At 43.1% G+C, this 22,349-nt stretch overlaps 1 protein-coding gene across 2 annotated transcripts in view; it reads left to right on the top strand.

Moving 5' to 3' along the window:
• Nucleotides 1–22,349, top strand: part of MARCHF8 (membrane associated ring-CH-type finger 8) — a 135,620-nt gene that overhangs the window by 96,266 nt on the left and 17,005 nt on the right. For both annotated transcript variants that reach the window (XM_063086960.1, XM_063086959.1), the window contains exon 3: nt 17,775–17,825. In XM_063086960.1, the coding sequence (XP_062943030.1) occupies nt 17,775–17,825 (51 nt within the window). The remainder of the gene's footprint in view (nt 1–17,774; nt 17,826–22,349) is intronic.

The raw sequence follows: 22,349 nt of genomic DNA, 5'->3' as shown, positions 1-22,349 counted from the left end.
TTCTGCTGGTTGCCTCTTCACTTTGTTGATTGTTTCTTTTGCTGTGCAGAAGCTTTTTAGGTTAATGTAATTATTATTGATTTTGTTGCTTGTTTATTTTTGCTTTTGTTGCTTGTGCTTTAGAAGTCTCTTTAAAATTTTTGACCAGACCAATGTCTTGGAGTGTTTCTGCTATGTTTTCTTCTAGTAGCTTTATAGTTTCAGGTCTTACATTTAAGTCTTTAATCCATTTTGACTTGATTTTAGTAAATGATGAGATAGGGGTTTAGTTTCAGTCTTCTGCATGTGGATATCTGGTTTTCCCAGTTCCATTTATTGAAGAGGCTGTCTTTTCCCCAACATATGCTCTTGATACCTTTGTCAAAGATTGGTTGGCTATAATTATGTGGATTTAATTCTGGGTTCTCTGTTTTGTTCCATTGTTCTGTGTTTCTGTTTTTATGCCAGTATCATGCTGTTTGGTTACTATCGCTTTGTAGTATATTTTGAAGTCAGGTAGTGTAATGCCTCCAGCTTTATTCTTTTTAGCTTCAGATTGCTTTGGCTATTAGGGGTATTTTGTGGTTCCATATGAATTTTAGGATTGTTTTTTCTATTTCTGTGAAGAATGTTGTTAGTATTTTGATAGGGATTGCATTGAATCTGCAGATTGCTTTGGGTAGTAAGGCCATTTTGACAATATTAATTCTTAAATCCATGAACATAGAATATCCTTCTATTTTTTTGTGTGTCCTCTTTAATTTCTTTCATCAGTGTTTTGCAGTTTTCAATGCAGAGATCTTTCACCTCCTTGGTTAAATTAATTCCTAGTTATTTTATTTTTTGGTAGCTATTGTAAATGAGCTTGCTTTCTTGATTTGTTTTTCAGCTATTTGTCATTAGTATATAGAAATGCTACTGATTTTGGTATATTCATTTTGTATCCTGCAACTTTCCTGAATTTGTTTGTCAGTTTTAAGAGGGTTTTTTTTTTTGTGTGTGTGTGTGTGTGTGTGTGTGTGTGTGTGTGGAGTCTTTATGTTTTTCTATATATAAGGCCATGTCATCTGCAGAGACAATAAGACTTTCTCTTTTTCAGTTTGGACACTCTTTATTTTTTTCACTTGCCTAATTGCTCTTACTAGAACTTCCAGTACTGTGTTAAATAGGAGTGGTGAGAGTGGGCACCTGTCTTGTAAGCTTTCAACTTTACCCCATTGAGGATGATGTTAGCTATGGGTTTGTCTTATATGGTATTTACTGGTTCTACAGTGATGCAGTGTATCATATGGTAAAAATGGCTGAGCAAGAGAGACAGCTAACTTGCTCACTTGTTCTCCTTATAAAGCCATTGTAACCATGTCCGTTACTCCATGAATGGATTAATCCATTCACAAGGGTACAGTCCTCACATTCTAATCACCTCTTAAAAGCACCAGTTTTCAAGTACAATAATAGGATTTCCCACTCTTTTAACACTGTCACAGTGGGGGTAAGTTTCTAATACATGAAACTTTGGGGAATACATTCAAACAATAGTTGGGGTTTTGAAGTCTCCAACTGTTATTGTACTGGGGGGCCTATCTCTCACTTTAGATCCAGTAACATTTGCTTTATATATCTGGGTGCTCCAATGTTGGGTGCACATATATTTACAATTATTATATCCTCTTGCTGAATTGATGCTTTCTCATTATATAATATCCTTCTTTGTTTCTTTACATATTTTTAGTTTAAAGTCTAATTTACCCAATAAAAGTTAAGCTGCTCCTGCATGTTTTTGATTTTCATTTGCTTGGAATATATTTTTCTGTTCCTTCACTATTAGTCTATGTGTGTCTTTCCAGGTGAAGTTTCATGAGTTTCTTGTAGGCTGCATATAGTTGGGTCTTGTTTTTTAATCCATTCAGCCAGTCTATATATTTTAAATAGGAAATTTGATCCATTTACATTCAAGGTTTTTATTGAAAGGTATTGCCTCATTCCTGACATTTTATTAATTTTTTATGGTTGATTTATATATCTTTTGTTCTCTCTTTTTTATTGTTTGTCTTTGCTGTTTCATGTTTTTTTGTAGTGATAAGATGTAATTTCTTTTTTTCTCACTTGTGTATCTGCTTTGCCAGTGAGTTTTATTCCTTTACGTGTTATTATGATGGTAGTTATCATTCTTTTGCTTCCAGATGTAAGACTCCCTTAGAGATTGTTACACTTCTCACTGTGTAATGGAGACAAAAAAAAAAACATTACTCAAAGTGACATGAATGCAATGAGAAGCTGGAAGGGACTGCACCTCAGCAACTCCTCTGTTAGTAGGAGAAAACTGGGTACAGCCCAATTCAGAGTTAGCTTCTGTTTTTTATTATAAAGACAAAGAAGTTTCACAAGAACAATCAGTTGATTCAGTCATTTCAAAAGGACACAAAAACATGGGCAATGTGACAAAAGTTATCTGTGGCTGAGTATAGCTTAAACAATGGAAACTAGTAACATTATTTAAATTAACAAGGTGACATTCCAAAGTACAATTTGTGAAAAGCTAAGTTGATAAGACTGTGATCATTATTTAACCCAAATATAAACTCTACCCAAATGATTTAAGCAAAAGTTACATTCTTCTGATAATTGTCTCTGAAGTTTCCACCAACAAGTAGCTTGTCCTTAGCAAACATTTTTTTCACATTTTTCCCTACAGCAATTCATTCAACATATTTTTAACAACAATCAGTATGTGAAATAATCAAAGTACATAATCCCATCTCTAAACAGTGATTAGAATTGATTAGATAGCCTTTTGCCACACTATCTGTGGACTTTTGTCCCCTGGCCAGAGACCTTTGTCTCATGCATGCATTACCTAAAAACACTATCTAAAAATCAAATGAGAATCAAGATTTATAACCTTCTACAGAGATTTCTTGTAGGGCTGGTCTTGTGGTGGTGAGTTCCCACAGTTTTTGTTTGTCTGGGAAAGACACTTCTCTTTCATTTCAGAAGGATAGCTTTGCTGGGTATAATACTCTGGGCTGGCAGTTTTTTTCTTTCAGCATTTTGAATATATCATCTCACTCTCTCCTGCCCTATAAGTTATCTGCTGAGAAATCTGTTGTTAGTCTGATGATGATGCCCTTATAGGTGACTTGACACTTTTCTCTTGCTGTTTTTAGAATTCTCTGTCTTTGACTTTTGACAATTTGACTATATTTTGTTTCAGAGAAGACCTTTTTGTGTTAAATCTGTTTAGGGATCTTTGAGCTTCCTGGATCTGGGAGTTTATATCTCTCTTAATACTTGGGAGATTTTCATCTATTATTTTGTTAATGGGTTTTCTATGCATTTTCCCTTCTCTTTTCCCAGAACATGCATAATAGGGATGTTGGTAGCCTTAAAGTTGTCCCATAGATCTCATAGACTTTCTTCAATTTCTTAATTCTTTTTTCAAAAAACTTGTTTTTAAGTTTAGAAATTCTTTCTTCTGCTTGATTTAGGCTGTTGCTTAAGCTCTCAAGTGTATTTTTAACTTTATTTATTGAATTCTTCAGTTCTAAGTTTTTTTAGTTCTTTTTTTTTAATGATATCTATCTTTTCATTCAATTTCTCTTTCAGATCCTGGAATGTTTTTCTTATTTCATTCTGTTGTCTATCTGTATTTTCTTGAATCTCATTGAGGTTCCTCAAGATTATTATTTGGAATTCCTTTCCATGCATTTCATAGGTTTCCTTTTCTTTGGAGTCTGGTACTGGAGAATTATTGTATTCCTTAGGGGGTGTCCTGTTTCCTTGTTTTTTCATTTTTCTTGTATCCCTCTGTTGATGTCTGCACATCTGGTGGAACAGTCACTTCTAATACTTTGGAGTAGCTTTTGAAGGGAGAGACTGCTTCTGGTAGATGTGTTTGATAATGTCAGTCGGGTAGGGTGTTTTAGGTTTGGATCTGGGTGAGTGTAGTAGTTTCCATGTGATTTTTTTCCAACTGTATTCAGTGTTGGAGTTGTCTGTGAGTGTCTCTGTAGCCTAGACACTGGGACACTTGGCACCTTCTTGCTGGAGTGGGCAACACTGGGCTGGGTTGCAGGGGTCACGGATGAGGTCTCAAACTCTTGGGAGATGAGGTGGGGTGCTCTGCAGCTCCTCAGCTTAAATGGACAGGATTTCTGGGGTCGTGGTCAAGTCCTCGGACCTAGATGGTAGCAATGAGGTGCTCAACAATTCCTTAGCTAAAGTGGGCAACTCTGGATGAGGTCACTGGGGCTTCAGGCTAATCCCTGCACCCCCCAAAAGAGGTGCGGGGTCACTCTATGGTTCCTCAGCTAAAGTGGGCAGCACTGGGCAAGGTTGCTGAGGCTGTGGGTGGGACCTTGTGCCCTCAAGATAGATGCTGCGATGCTCTACAACTGCTCAACTGGAGCAGGCCATTCTGAGTGAGGCAGCTGTGGTTGTGGGAAGGCCTCTGTGACTCCAAGAGAGATGCTGGGGTGCTCTGTATCATATTAGCTGGAGTTGTCCACTCTGGGTGACATTGCTGGGGTTGTGAGCTGGACTCTTGCCACCAAGAGAGACACTGGGGTGCTCTACAGCTTCACTGTTTAAGTGGGCCATTCTGGGTGAGGCTGCTAGGGTTATGGGTGGGGCTCTGCACCCTCAATACAGTTGCTGGGTTGCTCTGCATTATCTCAGTTTGAGTGGGCCACTCTGGACTAGGTTCTTGTGGTTATGGGTGGGCCCTGTGCTCCTAAGAGAGATGTCATGTTGCTATGCTGCTCCTCAGCCAGAGCAGGCTACTCTGGGTAAGGTGGCTGGGGCTGTGGGTGGGACCCTGTGTTCCTAAGAGAGATGCCGGGGTGCTTTCCAGCTGCTCAGCTGGAGCAGGCCACTCTGGGTGAGGCCGCTGTGGTCGTGGATGGACCCCTTTTCCCCCCAGAGAGATACTGGTTCACTTTTATAACTCCTCAGCTGGGGTGTGTGGCCCTGGGTGGGCTCACTGGATCTGGAGACAGGCTCTGTGCCCATGAGAGAGGGTGCTCCACAGTTTCTGAACTGGAGTGCCCATATCTGGGTGGGTTTGCCGCAGCTGCCGTGGGACTCTGTGCCCCTAGAGATTCATGGGTGCTTCACTGAAGAGAGCAGAGCTACCGGCAGTGGCAGAAAGCACCAGTTGGTTCACTCTCTGAATGTTTTTTGAAAATTTACTGTTTTGTGAAATCCAAAAGTCTGAGAGTCATTGTTCTAGGGACTGTGATACCAAACATGTCCAATAACAACTACAGTATTACAGCTATGGTAAGAGTATAGCCCTTCAGATTTGCAGTTCAGTCTACTAATACAGTTGGTCCCCAACAACAATGGTGCTACTTAGGTGTTTTGACTTTACGATGGTGTGAAAGCAATACACGTTCAGTAGAAACTGTACTTTGAGTGCCCATTCTTTTAGTACAGTATTCAATAAATTACATGAAATATTTAACACCTTATTTATTATAGAAGAGGCTTTGTGTTATATGATTTAATGCAACTGCAAGCTATTTTAAATGTTTTGAGCACGCCTAAGGTAGGCTATGCAGATTTATTAAATGCACTTTTTTGCCTTTAAATATTTTCAACTTATGATGAAATTTTTTATCTGTAAAATTTTTAATTGAAAGAATGCCTGGCAGTCAAAGAATAGGTATTCTGACTTGGGCAGATTTTCTCAAAAATGAAGTTTTCACTTCAAGGAGAGCAAGGAACAATTTTTGTTGCCAATGATAAAATTTGAGGTTTCTAAGCAAAAACAGAATTTTGGAAACATTCATCACTGTGAGCTTGGCTGCTTTTCAGTAATTAAATAGTCCTTTGATGACATTGATGGTCATATTGAGTATGAGTGTTTTGATATTATATAAGGAAACACATTGACATTTGGAAGATTTGTATAACTGAGTGAGCCAATAATTTCTATGTGGCCAAGGTGTGATGTTATAAAATCATGAATGGTTAAAGAGATCAATTCAAAATGCAAGATGGGCCAATTGATTTTTAATGTGATGAAGTACTAAAAGTTCATTGATACATTTCAGAGCTAATCACTTGTTTTTTGTGTATTACAAAGAATAATGTCCATAGTTCTCTGAAATAGCATTAAAGTACACCTTCTTTTCTGACTACATAACTGTATAAAGCCAGAGTTTGTTTATTTACTTCAGTGAAACTGTTGGGGAGGAAAAACTTCTCCTCTCCCCTCCTAGGTTCATGGTTGGTGGCTTGTAAATTAAACTGACAAAAGACAGATCAACAGGAGAAAAAAAAAGTTTATTAATATGCATATAGGAGCTCACAAAGAAGTAACTTCTTAAGTGGTTAAAGTTAGAGGCTTAACTAAATAAGTTAACTAAATAAGTTAAATAAGTTAGTAAGTTATTTACTTAACTAAATAAGGGGAAAGGAGGGGAGAGAAAGGTTTTTGTGGTAAGAATAAATGGGTTTCTTCAGGAAAGACAAATGGGTTTCTAGGAGAACAAATTGGAGATAAGGAGGCTTGTGATAATGTTTGTTTATGCAGGTGGGAGTATTCTTTCTTCCTTCTTGGCCATAAAACTCCCCTGGTGAGAGGCATTATGGCAGGTTTACTCTGGTTTTCTTCCTGAAGAGGAAATTTATGGCCACCTTGTTTGTCAGAAGTTTCTGCTTTTAGTCAGATAAAGGAAGCATGGAGAAAGAAGGCTTCTCTTTGTGTCCATTGAATCTCAAATGTCTTCAGCTTAAAATAATCTTCATACCAACTCTGGGCTTCCAAGTGGGTCCCCGTGAAAGTGACATATCAGAAGAGATTGAATGCACAAGCAGATGTAAGAATTCAGCTGCCTTCTGTTAGTTAGAAGACAATAAAATTTACAAAAATGCAAAACAGTGCCATTCTGCTTGCTTATATTTTTTGTTTGTGAAAATAGTTCTTTTGCTTTCTTTCTTTTTTTTTTGGTGGCTGGCCAGTACGGGGATCCAGAAAATAGTTATTTTTCATACAAATGTTACTTATTAGTGGGTTTATTATTGTTAGTGCTAAATGAATTAAGAGATACATATTTAAAAATTGTTAGTTTTAATTTCTAATATGGCAGATATCAGTAGACATAACTCACATAACCAAAAGGTTTTGGGGATCCTTAATAATTTTTTACAGAGTAAAGGGGTCCTGAAAGGGATTCAAAAAGTTTGAGATTTCTGGTGTATACCTTTCCTCCTCATAGTTTCAAGGTAACTGCTGTACCTCCTGGCATTATATCTATGTTCCAGGCTGGTGAGGGAGGAGGAATTCTGGAGAAACGAGCAATGGATGTATCAGGAAAGCAAAAAGTTTTTCCAGAAGACCTCTAGTTAATTTCTTTAGAAAGAACTTTTAAAAATATTTTCCTTAACTGCAAATTAGTGTGGGAAAGTGAGAACTTTTAGCCCGGTCCTTTGCTGTCAGAACAAAGTGAGGGTTCTGTTGGTGGGGGGGAAAGGGTGTTGGGTGTTGGGCAGGCAATTAGTAATGTATATAGATTTTTTTGTTTGTTTTATGACTGGTCCTCGTCAGAGTTTCAGGGAAACAGCCACATGAAGTTCTGTTGTTTGACTCTTTTATATAGATTCCCCAAAACTTGCTTAGACATCTCTCTTCATTGTCTTCTTGATTCTTGGCTTCTACTTTCCAGGGCGTGTTTGGTCTATGTGGGTTCTGCCTCTTGGTTGTACCTCCAAGGTACTTTCTGTTGGAGCCACACATGGACTTGCAAAACATCATTGATAGGACTGATTAAATTGTGTAATATCCCTTATTCTTCAACAGAGCTTCTCTTTATCTTTGTGATTTGGTAACTTCTTATATTAATAAAACTTTGCTTTCTCACACCCTCAGACTCAGTCTTTCCCAATCTGTGTATCAATCTGTTACCTGATTGGCTTATTTGTATTAACTCATTTGTGAACTCACTGCCATCTTTTACATAGAAATTTACATTTACAATAGTCATGATTTGCTTTTTAAAAAATGAATCATAACCTTTATGGATTATTCTGGTTCAGGATTTGAAATGAAATTTGCACCTCAAAGTATAGTCCGGGAACCAGCAGCATGGGAGTTACCAGGAGCTTACTGGAAATACAGAATTGCTGTACACCCCAGACCTAAAAAATCACAACCTGCATTTTAGCAAGATCACTTAAATGGTCAAGTGCATAGAGTTTGAGAAGCACTGTTGTAAGGGAGACAGTGAACAAGAAGAGGGCATGGGGCAGTGTTCTGAGAATCTTTCACATTTAATGTAGTTGAAAAGAGCCCACCAAAGAGAGTGTGGAGAAGAGAGACAGCCAGGGAATGTGTGGCATTTCCTGGTATCTTCTCTGAGGAAGATGCAGCGAGGCTTCCATTTCTCTCAGCGTCAAGATGCTGGTACCCACTAAGCAGTAACTGAATGTTAGAGATCTTATGAAAATAATTTGCCACAATTTTTATTACTTGGGCATTAAAGCTTAGTTTTGGCTTGAACTGGACTCTTCTCTTGGTATGACTAATTCCAATTCTTGACATTGGTGTTTGGCATACTCTCCTCCTCATTCAAAAACGTACCACTCTAACTGTAGGACAGAGTGGTGTCACTTCACGCTGATATAATTTATGTATGTGGTTTTTTATGTCATTCTTCAGCTTTTCCCTAGTTTGTACATTCCTCATCATAACACTGAAAGCAGTGGTGATCTAATTGGCATAGGACTAGGAGTTAGATTTATTAGGTCGTATGAGAACCCTTTTTCAGCCGCATCCCATCATGGTGCTGGCTACCCTTCTCTTCTGCCTTTTTCCTTCCCGCCGGTGCCACAATACCTTCCCGCCGGCACGAATCGTGCGCCAGTCAGCACAGGCTCCCTGCTCCTGGCCCCTTAGCAACATAACTCATCCAATCCCCAAATGCCCTGTGTCCCTTGTAAACCTATCAACTCTCTTCTAACCCTATAAAAAAGATGTACTCGCTAAATAAAATCGGAACTTCTCCGGTGAGCTGCCTTGCGTTTGTGTCTCATCCTTTAACTGGTGCTGAATTTTATTGCTTTCATTGGTGCCGAAACCTGGGGGGCGGGATTGTCCACTGTGGGCCCCGTCTCCATCTCAACCAAGGCGGCTCGCCCTCGTCCACCTTTTTGGGCACTGGCTCTCTGCACTCACCACTGCTTCCACCCTTAGGTAAGTTTCCCTTATAAGGCTGCCACCCTCTTCTGGGCTACAGCGGAGCAGTTATCAACTAACAAGCCTCCGACGCCCTTAAGAGATGTAAAGTTACACCCCATTAAGACCTTTATGGTCGTGGCGGACCCTCCGGCTATACACTCCCTTCTCTCCAGGAGCCTTTGAGCGTGAGGGTTCAGGGTGGAAGCTCCTTTCTGCTTCTCTCTCTCTCTGGACACTAAAATGGGTTCCAAAAATTCTAGTACTAGGTTCCTCGTGACCTCCAGCACTGTGCCTCGTGGGAGCTTGAAGTGTGGGTGACGACCCTCACTCTCCTCCTAATCCGGTTCCTATAGAACCTCCGTGGCTCACAAACTCCTCGGGGGACGCCTCCTGGATTTTGCTGACCCACTTCCGGCCTGGGGATTCATTTCCTCGTTTTCTCTTTTTCTCTTCCTCTTGATTTCCTTATCTCTGTCCACTTCACAATGGGAGCCTCCTCATCCCTTCTGGAAACCTCGCCCCTCAAATGCTTATTTAGAAAGCTTACTGTACTCTCCCTTACACCAGATATTAAGCCAAAGCTCTTGATCAGATTTTGCACTCAAGATTGGCCCCAGTACCCCCTGGACAACCAAAACCATTGGCCTTTTGAGGGATCCCTAGACCCAGACCTCCGTCGTGACCTTTTTAACTATTGCCAGTGCCTCAAAAAGTGGAAGGAGATCCCCTATGTCGAAGCCTTTCGCCTCCTCAGACAAAATCCTCATCTTTGTTCTTCATGCTCTCCCTCCCAAGTCGTCCTGGCCTGTAAGTCTCCACCCCTTTTGACCCTCCTACTTTCGATCCTATGGACGAACCGCCCACCTCCTTCCGTTCCCACTTCCCCCTCCGCTCTCCGCCATCTTCCATTTCAGCTTCCCCTTCCACTCCAATTCCACAGCTGCCCTCCATTTCCCCTCCTCCTGCAAAACCTTTTAGTCCTCCACAGACTAGATCACAGGGGCTCCCTCCGGTCCCTCCCACTATTGCACTGCTTTGAGAAGTGGCTGGCTCAGAAGGGGTAATCAGAGTTCATGTACCTTTTTCCATCTCTGATCTCACACAGTTAGAGAAGAAACTGGGCTCCTTTACCACTCTCCCCACCACCTATGTTAGGGAGTTTCAGTGGATCCTGCAGGCTTACAGTCTCACACACCATGACATATACATGTTGATAGCTAACACTCTCCTTCCTGAGGAGCGAAGGCGTGTATGGGAATTGGCCCGAGCCCATGCAGACAAAACACTCAGGACTAATCCTAACCACCCTACAGGTCCCAATGCAGTTCCAGAACAGGATCCCCAATGGGATTATAACACCCCTATTGGCATAAATTCCCGTGATGTTTTTGCTTCCTGCCTTGTAGCCAGACTCAAATGGGCTGCTCAAAAAGTTGTAAATTTTAGCCGGCCTCAAATGGGCTGCTCGAAAAGTTGTAAATTTCCAAAAGGTGCAGGAAGTAATACAAAAAAAGGAAGAAACCCCTTCCGAATTTTTAGACAGGTTAACCAAGGCCCTTCAACAATATACCAGTCTAGACCCAGAAACCCCAGATGGTTGTCATGTTTTAATGACCTATTTCTTAGCCCAGAGCTACCCCGACATTAGGGCTAAATTTAAAAAGCTAGAGCAGGGGCCCGCTACTCCTCAGACTGAAATTCTTATGGTGGCTTTTAAGCTTTTTCATAATAGAGAGGAGGAAAAGGAACGCCACAAGCAGAGAGCTGATCAGGCAAATTTTCAGATGCTTGCACAAATAATCCAAGGACAGCTGCAACCCAGGTGCCCACAAACCCATAAGCCGCCCCCTGGAACCTGCTTTAAAGGCGGAAAAGAGGGATGTTGGGCAAAAGCCTGCCCCTCTCCTTGGCCTCCAACCATTCCCTGTCCCAAATGCCACAAAAGGGACCATTGGGGATCTGATTGCCCTGCCACCTGACGGGGAGAGGGGCCAATCACCCCACAATCTAAGCCCGACCTTTTGGGACTAGCAGGAGAAGATTGATGGGGCCCTGGGTCTCTGTTCCCGACCAGGACCATCACGACACAGGAACCCAGGGTGCGGCTTGTGGTGGATGGGCGCCCCATTTCCTTACTCTTAGACACCAGAGCCACTTTTTTGGTCTTGAGGGAGTTCTGGGGCCCAACTACACCTTCCACCTCTCCTATTGTCGGGGTAGGAGGTAAACAGATTTTCCCTCATAAAACCCCCCCCTATTAACATGCACCATGCAAGATGTTTCCACATCCTTCCCACACTCCTTCCCTGTCATGCCCCAATGTCCCATCCCTCTACTGGGAAGAGATATTCTCTCCCTTCTCAGGGCCACGATCAGCATCACCTCCCATGCCTCGACTGCCACACAGTTTTTATAGCACTCCTGGCTGACGACTCGGACTCACGGCCTCCTTTTCCAACATTAACTGAGCCTGTCAACACAGTTGCCTGGGACACGTCAAGCCCCTCCACTGCAAAGTGTTCTCCAATACACATTAGGCTTAAGGACCCCACTAAGTTTATATGCCAGGCCCAGTATCCCCTGACCACCACAGCCCTTCTTGGCCTTTGCCCCATCGTTCAGGATTTACAAAAAAAGGGCCATCTCCGGCCCACTCACTCGCCTTTCAACACCCCTATACTAGCTGTAAAAAAACCTAACGGGACCTATCGCTTGGTGCAGGATTTGCGCCTCATTAACTCCTGAGTCATCCCGATCCATTCCTTAGTGCCCAATGTCTATACCCTCCTTTCTAACATCCCAGCCACCACCACCCATTTTTCGGTTTTGGATTTAAAGGATGCTTTCTTCTCTATACCTCTAGCGCCAAACTCTCAAGATATTTTTGCTTTCACTTGGACTGATCCTCACACCCGACACTCCCGACAATTTACCTGGACTGTTCTCCCACAGGGATTTCGGGACAGTCCTCACATCTTTGGTCAGGTTTTAGCCCAGGATCTCACTGATTTTTATGCCAACCACCCTGACTCCATGCTTCTTCAGTATGTAGATGACCTTCTCTTGTGCAGCCCCTCGTGGGAGCAGTCTCAAACAGATGCCGCTCACCTATTAAATCACTGAGCTAATAAAGGATGTCGGGTCTCCCCACATAAAGCCCAAATTTCCCAGTCAACGGTAACCTACCTCGGCTTTCTCCTTTCCCCAGGGAAAAAGTCAATTACGCTTAACAGAAAACAACTTCTCGTGGACCTTCCCATTCCCCAAACAAAGGCTGAAATATTGTCATTTTTGGGATTAGCTGGATACTTCAGAGCCTGGGTCCCAAATTATTCCTTCCTGGCCAGACCTCTGTATAACCTAACTAAGGGTCCCCCTGATGAACCCCTACTCTCCTCCCCCCACCATCCCTTTTTAAAATTGCGACATACCCTTGTACAGGCGCCAGCACTCCATCTCCCTGATCTCTCTAAACCTTTCTTCTTGTACGTCCATGAGAAGGGCGGACAGGCACTCGGGGCATTGGGACAAAATTATGGACCCACCTTTGCTCCTGTAGCATACCTTTCTAAGCAGTTAGATCTCACCATCCGTGAATGGGCACCCTGCATAAGGGCCCTAGCCGCCGGGCAGCTCTTACAAAAGGAGGCATACAAATTAACTGTCGGGGCACTATTAACTATCCTTTCCCCCCACCACTTAAAGAATCTCCTGACATACAAGGGACTTCAGTCCCTCCCTCCATCCAGGGTTTTGTCTCTTCTCACCTCCTTCCTTGAAAACCCTGACATCACCTTTCTTCCGTGCGCCCCCTTAAATCCTGCCACTTTACTTCCCATACCTTGTCCTTCAGGTATAGGCGCCCCTTCCCATGATTGCCTGGAGGCCCTAGAAAACTTCCTGCCCTGTCACTCCTCTATTTCAGAAGGACCTCTCTCTCATCCCGATTACATGTGGTTTACGGACGGTAGTTCTTTCAGACAGGACTCTGCCCATTATGCAGGATATGCCGTAACCTCTCTCACCGAAATCATAGAAGCCAAACCCCTACCGCCAGGCACTACCAACCAGCAGGCTGAGCTTATAGCAGTTACAAAAGCCTGTATTTTAGCCCAAGGTAAATCCCTCTTGCTTTACACTGACTCCAAATATGTTTTCCACATCCTGTTGTCCCATGCTGCTGTGTGGAGGGAACGGGGCCCACTCACCACAAAAGGAAATTAATTCATCCCTTATCACCAAACTTGTAGAGGCCTCTCGTCTGCCTGTCCGGCTAGGGGTAGTTCACTGCAAGTCTCATCAGAAAGACAACTCCCCTATCACACAGGGCAATTCCAGGGCCGACGCGGCTGCACGAACAGCGGCCATGAATCCCGAACATAAACCTGCTCACCTTTTAGCCGCCCTCACTGACTTACCCCCCGCCGACAATACAGCCCTGTTCCAGCTTCTACATGCTCTCTTCCACACTAGCCCCCAAACTTTAACCATCTTTTTACAAACTTTCTTTACGCTCACCCCTTTAGATAAAGCCCTCCTACAGGAAATTTCCCTTACTTGTAAAGTCTGCCAGAACTCTAACCCCAACACTCCTTTAAAACCTAAAGCTTTCTCCTCCCACCAGGCCAGAGGTCACACACCTGCAGCTGATTGGCAGGTGGATGTCACTAACATGCCGCCTGTATGATATCTCCTAGTGTTCGTAGACACCTTCTCTGGATGGGTAGAGGCCTTCCCCACGTCTAATAAAAGGGCTGTTACAGTGGCGTCCATCTTTCTCTCTCAGATTATCCCTAGCTTTGGAATGCCCACTTCATTACAGTCAGACAATGGTCCTGAGTTCATCTATCAGATTACCCAGAAAGTTTCCCAAGCTCTCTCTTTTCAGTGGCACTTACACTGTCCCTATCGTCCCCAGGCTTTTGGAAAGGTAGAGAGATCCAACAGAACTCTTAAAAACATTTTAACAAAATTATCCTTAGAACTACACCTGGACTGGGTTCAGCTACTCCCGTTGGCCTTACTCAGGATAAGGGCTCTTCCAAAAAACCCTCTCTGTTGTCTCCTTTTGAAATAATGTACGGGCGTCCCCTCTTACCTCCAGGGCTCACTCCCTCACAGGGTCCAATACCGCCAGACCTCAATTGACCTCTCCTTTTCCATCTCCGCTCTGAACTTTGGAAATTTCAAGATTGGCTTCTTCCTGACCCTGCTTCTTCTCAAAACTTCTTGCCTCTCCACCCTGGACAACTAGTGTATTACAACTCCCCGGAAGAAAAAGGACCTCTCATGCCCAAGTGGGAGGGCCCCCACCCAGTTATTCTTTGCACCCCTACAGCCGCCAAACTCTCTTTACCTGGTAACCGTTTTACTCCCTGGATTCACATTTCTAGATTAAAACCAGACACCTGGAACCTCGTCCCCACCAGCGTCCAGGATATCTCAGAAGAGTCCCGAGGCTCCCCTCCATCTACTCCTTCTCCCTCTTATTCTTGTACTCTGGACCCATCTAATCCCCTGAAATTGCGATTTTCCTGCACTCCTGCCCTTTCTCTCACCAACCACAATGATGCTCCCTTTTAGTATTCTTAATACTTTTAATATCCTCCTCCTCTTTCTCTTTATACTTCCTCAAAGTTCCTCTTCTTCTCCGTCTTATGTATGGAGATTTAAGGTGAGAGAGTCATACACACACACAACAAACACCAAAGTCACCCATTTGGCTGCTACTGCAGACTGCTCCATCAAAGGTTGCTCCGAGGCTGTCACTATCACTCTTTCCAATTCCAAGTTAGTTAAACAAGCCAACCGTCCTTACCTTTGCTTCCTCTTTGATCAGACCCGCGATTACTGCCGCTGGTGGCCTGACACCTATGGCGGCTGTCCGTACTGGTCATGTTAGATGCACTGGGGGTTAGGGTATATGGGACAGTCTACTGGTAGGAGACTTTTTCAGTGTGACGGCAAACGACAGTGTTTTTTAACCATCCAGGACCCATGGGAGAGCCGATGGGCTACCAGGGTCCTTGCTTCTGTTTACTGTAATGGCTATGCTTCACACCCCTGCGGAACTTTTGAAATATCCCGTGAGTATGTTCCTCTTCACGACCCTATATCTCTTGTCTCTACAGACATAAAACATCATGAACAGAACATCATATCCTCTTTAGAAAATGCCCCTTCCCTTCATGCCCCGGGCTCCCCTATATATACTTGGTTACAGATCATCTCCGATACCCTGTCCTTTTTAAACCAGACTGTTCCATCCATTTCCCCCGGAGATTGCTTTTTGTGTGCCTCCTGGGCTCGCCCCCTGCTTGCCGCTGTCCCAGTCAACAACACTGACTCACTCCTTCGTCCAAACCCTTCCCAGGCCCCACTGCCCTCTTCACCCCTACCCAATGTGCCTTTGTGGGAGCCTGAGGACGGCAACCACACCCTCCTCCCTAGAACATGCCTTTGTGGCCCCACTATTCCCAAATCTTTCAATGACCCCTTTTGCCAATACAGTCTTAACCTGACAAATACCACTCATGCATCTCCTGGAACCTTTTTTTGGTGCAATGGAACCCTTATCACCACTTTCCTCCCCAACATAACTTCTCCTTGCCTTCTCGTAACTGTTGTTCACCAGCTCACCCTATACACCAGCTCAGAAATGTTTCACCTTCTTAATCCCCCAGACCGACAGAAAAGAGCGGCTTTCCTCCCTATCTTGGTTGGTATGTCTTTAACCATTTCCGTCGCCAGTGCCGGCCTCTCGGGAGCAGCCCTGGGCCACTCTTTGTGGGTTGTCGAAGATGTTAAATCCAGGTTAGAAAGGGCCCTCACATCCACGGCAGAATCTCTGACCTCCCTACAAAAACAAATAACTTCTTTGGCCCAAGTGACCCTCCAGAACAGGAGAGCCCTTGATTTGCTCAGAGCGGAAAAAGGTGGCACCTCCTCTTCCTAAGAGAAGAATATTATTATATTAACGAATCGGGTGTGGTAGAAAATAACATCATTAAACTCACTGAATTAGCTACCAGCCTGCGTGCCCCACCCGACTCCAGCCCATTCTCCTCTCTAATGTCCAGCCCTCTCCTAACCTGGGTTTGGCCCATTCTTGGCCCCCTCTCTGTAATCCTTCTGGTATGCCTTTTTTTTACCTTGTATACTCAAGTTTTTTACAAACCCAAGTGGACAAAGTTTCTAACCAGACTTTTAACCAGCTTTTACTTAGAAACTACCAGCTCCTAGCTACTGATGAACACTCCGAGGGCCTCTTCTCGGAAACTCCTCACCACACGCTGATGAAACCTACAGGACACGATGGATTGCCTTCCTAGATGCCCTTTCCTCCGACGCCTGGCTACTACACCCGGTTTTTACACACCAGGCGTGGACTCAACAGATTATGGCTGCAGGGAACTTTCATCCATTTCACCCCCCAGGAGGTTCTTTTATATTCCACCATATTATGGGGTCTCCTGACCATATTCCTCCCTGACACTCCAACCCCTTCCCAAACAACGCCCCCTACCAGCAGGAAGTAGCCAGAGAGAAAAAGGACGTCGCCCTTTTCCTAACAAAACAAAAAGGGAGGAATATTAGGTCGTATGAGAACCCTTTTTCGGCCGTGCCCCATCATGGCACTGGCTATCCTTCTCTACCGCCTTTTTCCTTCCCCCCCAGCGCCACAATACCTTCCCGCCGGCGCGAATCGCACATCAATCAGCACAGGCTCCCTGCTCCTGGCCCCTTAGCAACATAATCCATCCAGTCCCCAAACGCCCTGTGTCCCCTGTAAACCTATCAACTCTCTTCTAATCCTATAAAAAAGATGTACTCACTAAATAAAATCGGAACTTCTCCGGCGAGCTGCCTTGCGTTTGTGCCTCATCCTTTCAAGACTGATTTTTGTCAGTATTCTGTGCCTGATACAGTTGTTTGCATGTGTAGTAGTTGCGTTGTAAATAAGAGTGACTGATTTTAATGACTCCTGGGATTTGTTTTCTGGAAAATATCTGTTGTTGTCCTGAACATCTTAGATTTTTCTGTGAAGTCCAAATCAATGAATATTAAATAGCAAATTTTATGGAGCTAAATAGGTGTTCTGTTGGAACTGAGTTGTTAAGATTCTACCAAGTAGTGGAGAAGCAGCCCTAAATATTGGCAGGTTTCAGGCTTTAAACTGTATCTTCTGGGCTGGTTATTTGTTTGATTTTACCAATATAAATTATTAATTGTTCTAATAATGAAAACAGAATGAAAGCCTGCATCATCAAATTTATTTCTCAAATTCATAAGGGTAAAGAGCAACTTTTAGCTCTCAGTCTGGATGTATGATGATATATAGCTTAACAGCCAGGCATCTTATTTTTATAGTTAATTCCAAGCTCTGTTCTTTTCCTGATAACTTGCTGTATTTCTTTAAGGCAGGAACTATCGTTTTATTCATTTTTGCCCAATTGACCAGTATCTAATATCTGCTATACGCCACTAGTACATAGTAGTTTGTGCTTAGCAAATTCTAGTGTAAGTAATGATGTGTCAAGATTGGTATGATCAGTTGTTCTTTGCACATTTTAATCAAAGCTTGATATTTAACACCTGTTTGGTTTTCTTGCAGAATGAGAAGACTTTGGGACATTCCATGAGTCATTCAAGCAATATTTCTAAGGTAGAGTGCACTAAACTATGTTATTTTAGTACCTTGGGGGTTTTGACCTGGCCTGTATTCATACTTTTTTCTTTTAAAGACACAAAGTTCTTGATACATTTCTGTAATCTGCCCTGGGACCATATGAGATGTGTGGAGGTTATGTTTTTTTAGTGAGGCAGTTCTGAGTCTGTGTTGGGGAACGCAACTTATAGGAGAAAAGTTCATTTCTTCTAGCAAATCATGTACTTTCTGGCAGAAGAAATCTCAGTCTCTAGAGAATCTGTCACCTCATTTAGGAATGCATTTGACTGAAGGTAACAAAAAGCCAACTGTGGTAACTTTTAAATAATTAGGGATTTATATGGTTCAGATGACAAGGTGTCTGGAGGTAGGTGGTCTGGGGCTAAGTTGCTCACAGATGTTGCCAGGGACACATCTCTTTCCTGGCTCTCTCTTTCCTGTCTGTGCCACCTGCCTTAGTATGTTGCCATATACCTGTTTAGCACATGGTCTCATGATGGGAGCTGGACCTCCAGGCATCTTGACTATGGCATTTGCAGGAATAAGAGGAATGATAAAGAATGGAAGGGTCTGTCAGCTGAGAATGACCCCCTCCCCCCTTTTTTTTATCAGGAAGGCAGAAGCTTTCCCAGAAGCCCTACCCAGCTGCCTAACTTCTGCTTACATCTCACTGACCAGAGTTGGATTACAGGCCACCTCTAGCTGGAAGGCAGCTAGAGAAAGGAGGGCCATTTTAATTTATTAACTATACAGCTGTTTTCATCCAGATCACCTTATTTTTTTTTAAACTAAAAGTAGAATTTAGCAAATTCTCTAAGACATTAATTGGTCTATTCTTAGGCATATTTGTGACCTAATCATATGATTCTTCTACTCAATTTTGCATATTAAGAAAAATTGATGGTGTTTAGCATGATATTGTAGGCCATTTACAGTGTGGTCCTGGCTCCTGTCCTGACCCAGTTGCCCCCGAGACCAGTCACTTAAGCCATGGGCTTTTCCATATTGTATGAATGCCTTTCACCAAATACTCCTTCCTGTCCAACCTCCATTTTTTGTTTTTTTGCTGTTCCTTCAGCCAGGAGCTCTAGAACTGTGCAGTGGTTGATCATTACTGTCTGGAAGAAGTGTCCAGTTTTTCCCTATCATCTTTCAAAGGAATTAGTTAGCATTTAACTATCAAGAAGAGAAGGTGCAGAGGCAGATGGCTTGTTTGGTTAAGTTGAAACATGTTAAAAGCACGCAGTAGCACACAGGTTCCTTGCCCCAGTGGCTAAGGCATCTCTGAAAGAGGACGTCATTCTGTGCCTCAAATGTGTACCTGTTTGTTTATGGGTTTTAGTAACTTTTTATTTGCAGTAATTTTTTCTATGGTTAAAAAAAGAGTTTGTAAACCACTCGCTTAAAATGTCTAGAGGAAAGGTTATGAGCTTGGCCTAGGGTGTGGGTGTTTTGGGGATTTGGGGATAGATGATGGTTTATTAGCCATGTGACTTTGAGGAAGGACACATCTCTGAGCTTTAATTTCCTGTTGAGTAAATTAGGGTAATAATATAACCTTCAGGGTTTTGTGAGTCTTGCAGTTAATGTTGTTACAGAACCACAGGGTAGCGTCCTCATTGCACTGAGTCAACAAACCTGACTCTTGTCAATCTTTGTTGAATCCTGGTGATCATGTGTTGATTGGGCCAGTACAGACCTTGATGGTAGTGTTTATATATTGCCGATCAAGAGCAAAACTATATGCTTTTTCTTTTCTTCCTTCTTGCACATGTTTTTAACGTGTGTTCTTTGCACCTGCACACATACTGTGTTCATTGAGTTCCTGGACACTTACTGGGGTCTTAGGAGAATCTTGGGAGTGGAGTATGCCTTTGGAACCTCTGATTGCTCACAGAACTTCCCAGTGAACCCATCAGTATCAAATTTTGTTGCAAAGTGTACCCAGTTCAATGGGGCTGGGGCCGAGTGGGCAGGACCCCTGTAGAAAATAACTTTGTTTTTGAGAATGCAGTTCTTTATTGCGGTATTTATCAAATGAACCGCTGATTGAGGCCACTTTTAGGCCTGACATGTAAAACTATATCTTAGTGTGGCAGACATATTGGAGCAGAGGCTTCATACCCTTGACATAAAAGGTCCAAAGCAGCATGTTTTCTGCTGCCTGAGATCTCCATTCTCTGTCAGGAGACTTTCTGCCAACTCTCGGCATCCAGCTGGGTTTAGCAGGATACTTAGTCACCTGCATTCTGCTATACTCCTGCAGTTTACCTCTTGCTGGCATGAAGTTAGGTGTTGAGAAGAGGTCAAAATAAAACTTTAATCTGTCTCATAGTATTCCATCTAGGTTTTGTTACACGATAATTGAGTGTTTTGGTGTTTATTGGAAGCTTCCCATATTTCATATTGACTTCAGAAACCAGGCTCCACTTTCAAAGACAAGCTAGCAGGCTGTACTAGGTCTGCGGTGGCTTGCCTGTCTCTAAAATGGGCAGCTGGATTCAATCCCCTTAGAAAGTTAATAAAAGAAGCATATTGGTACACTTAACGGAATTCTGATGGCAAAGTCATCACCCAGTGCTTACTTTTTATTAACAGAAATGATGTTAATGGATATCATTTATTGAGTCTTTGTTACAAGTGCAGGATTTCATAAAATCTGTCACCTCTTCCTGTTGGCCCGTCCTAACCACCTAAGTGGTCCCCAGTCACCTTTTTCTCTTTTATTTTCCACATACCACTTACCTCTGCCTGGCTTTCTATTGAATTTTTTCTGTTGCCCATTCACTCCACATGTAAGCTCCATGAGCACAGAACCGTGTCTTGTTTACCCTTGAACCCTCAGATCTAAGGATAGAATGTAGCCTGAGGTTCCTAGTATGTGCTGAGTGAACATTGCATGGTGTTGTACTAGGCGCTTTATACCTAGCCCGGGGTTTCTCTTCATCATCACAGCCACTTCTAGGCCCAGGCCTCCTCAACTACTGCAGTAGCCTCCCAGAGTCTGCTTACATTATGGCCGCCTCCCAAACCATCTTCCACCCAGCAGCCGATAAATAGAATCCTGATGCTTCTTCTTTCAAGTCTTCAGTGCTCCTTATTGCATTTAGAATAAGATCCCAACTCTACCTTGACCTGTCAGATCTAAGGTGATCTGGTGCTGGCCACTTGGAGTCTTGTCCAACGCAGTGTCCCCTTGGTTATCATGATCTAAGTGCAGTGACCACCTTGATGATTCTCAAACAGGCCAATGTCCTTCCTACACGTACACTTTTGGACATGCTGTTTCCTCCGACAGGGAGCCCCCCCCCACTCCCACTGATTGTTTGTGTGAATGGCTAACTCTTGTTTCTCCTTCAGTTTTAGGTTCTTTAGAGGGGTTTTCCCCTGATTAACCTAAATTACGTTACTCATCTGGGTATTATATTTTTTTCCTTTATAGCACCTATCACAGTTTGTAATGATATTATAGCAATGTGTAGAAAATCTTATCTTTTTTTTTTTGAAGCAGCAGAATTGCCCCCAGGGGAAACACCTGTTTTGTTGCCTGGATAAGCTGTTTGAGGTGGGATGAGCCCCACAGGGGACATGATCATGGAAAGATGGGCATTGGAATGCAGCCCTGTGCTGGCCTTCCCCTTGCTTAGACGTCCTGGATCACGTGGGCCAGCAGAACTGTCCTGTAGCATTGTTTCCCAGGTCCCAAGTCCTCACCCCACTCTCCCACCATGTGCTCCCCTTGCTGCTGTTTGCTTAATCATTCTCTAAATAACCAACTCAATTTTATACTATTATAGTATCTGAAATATATAATATTCATATTATTATAATATCTGAAGTCATGTTTGACTGGTTGGTTTTCTAACCTGAAATTAAAACATAACTTTTAAAAAATAACATTCTTCGGTATATCACCTAAACTCATTGTCACCCTCCTCTGGTCCTGATGCCACCCTTTGTGAGACAGAGTTCTGCCAGGGAGGCTGTGTGGCAGAGAGGATGGGGGGTGGGGGCCAGCACTTACCCCAGGGAAGGCAGAGGAAGCCCGGAGCCCCCGGGTACCCTCCTCCAGCAGGCAGCCGAGTTCCTGAGAGCTGGTATGCTGTACACTCTTTTTAGAGCTCTGCATAATTTTATTCAGATACCATTATGCACCTCTGGTTAATTAAATATTCCTGCACAGAAGTCAGACTGGACATGCTTAGTGAGCACTTAAAATTATTGCTCTTCTGTTGTTTGGAAAGCAGATCTCAATGAATTTCAGCATTGACTCTCCTAGCTCTCATGAATATCTGCTAGTTATTGTTGCCATTAGACAGGAATGAGTTGCAGCAGAGTGTCCCATCAAATGTAAATGCAGCCTTAGGGGGGAAGCTTGCCGGTTGTCAAGACCAGTTTGCTTCTCTATTTCTGAGTCCGGAGTTGACCAGTGACAGACTGAGGTTACTGTTTAAAAGTTTCATAATAATCCCAAGGCACTGTTTGCCTTTTTCACTCTCGTTCTCTCACAAGTGTGCTCAT

This window comes from Cynocephalus volans, chromosome 2 (assembly GCF_027409185.1).
Source record: "Cynocephalus volans isolate mCynVol1 chromosome 2, mCynVol1.pri, whole genome shotgun sequence".
Lineage (NCBI taxonomy): Eukaryota > Metazoa > Chordata > Mammalia > Dermoptera > Cynocephalidae > Cynocephalus > Cynocephalus volans.
Note: the sequence above shows the minus strand (reverse complement) of the source record. Positions and strands in the feature narration are given on the sequence as shown.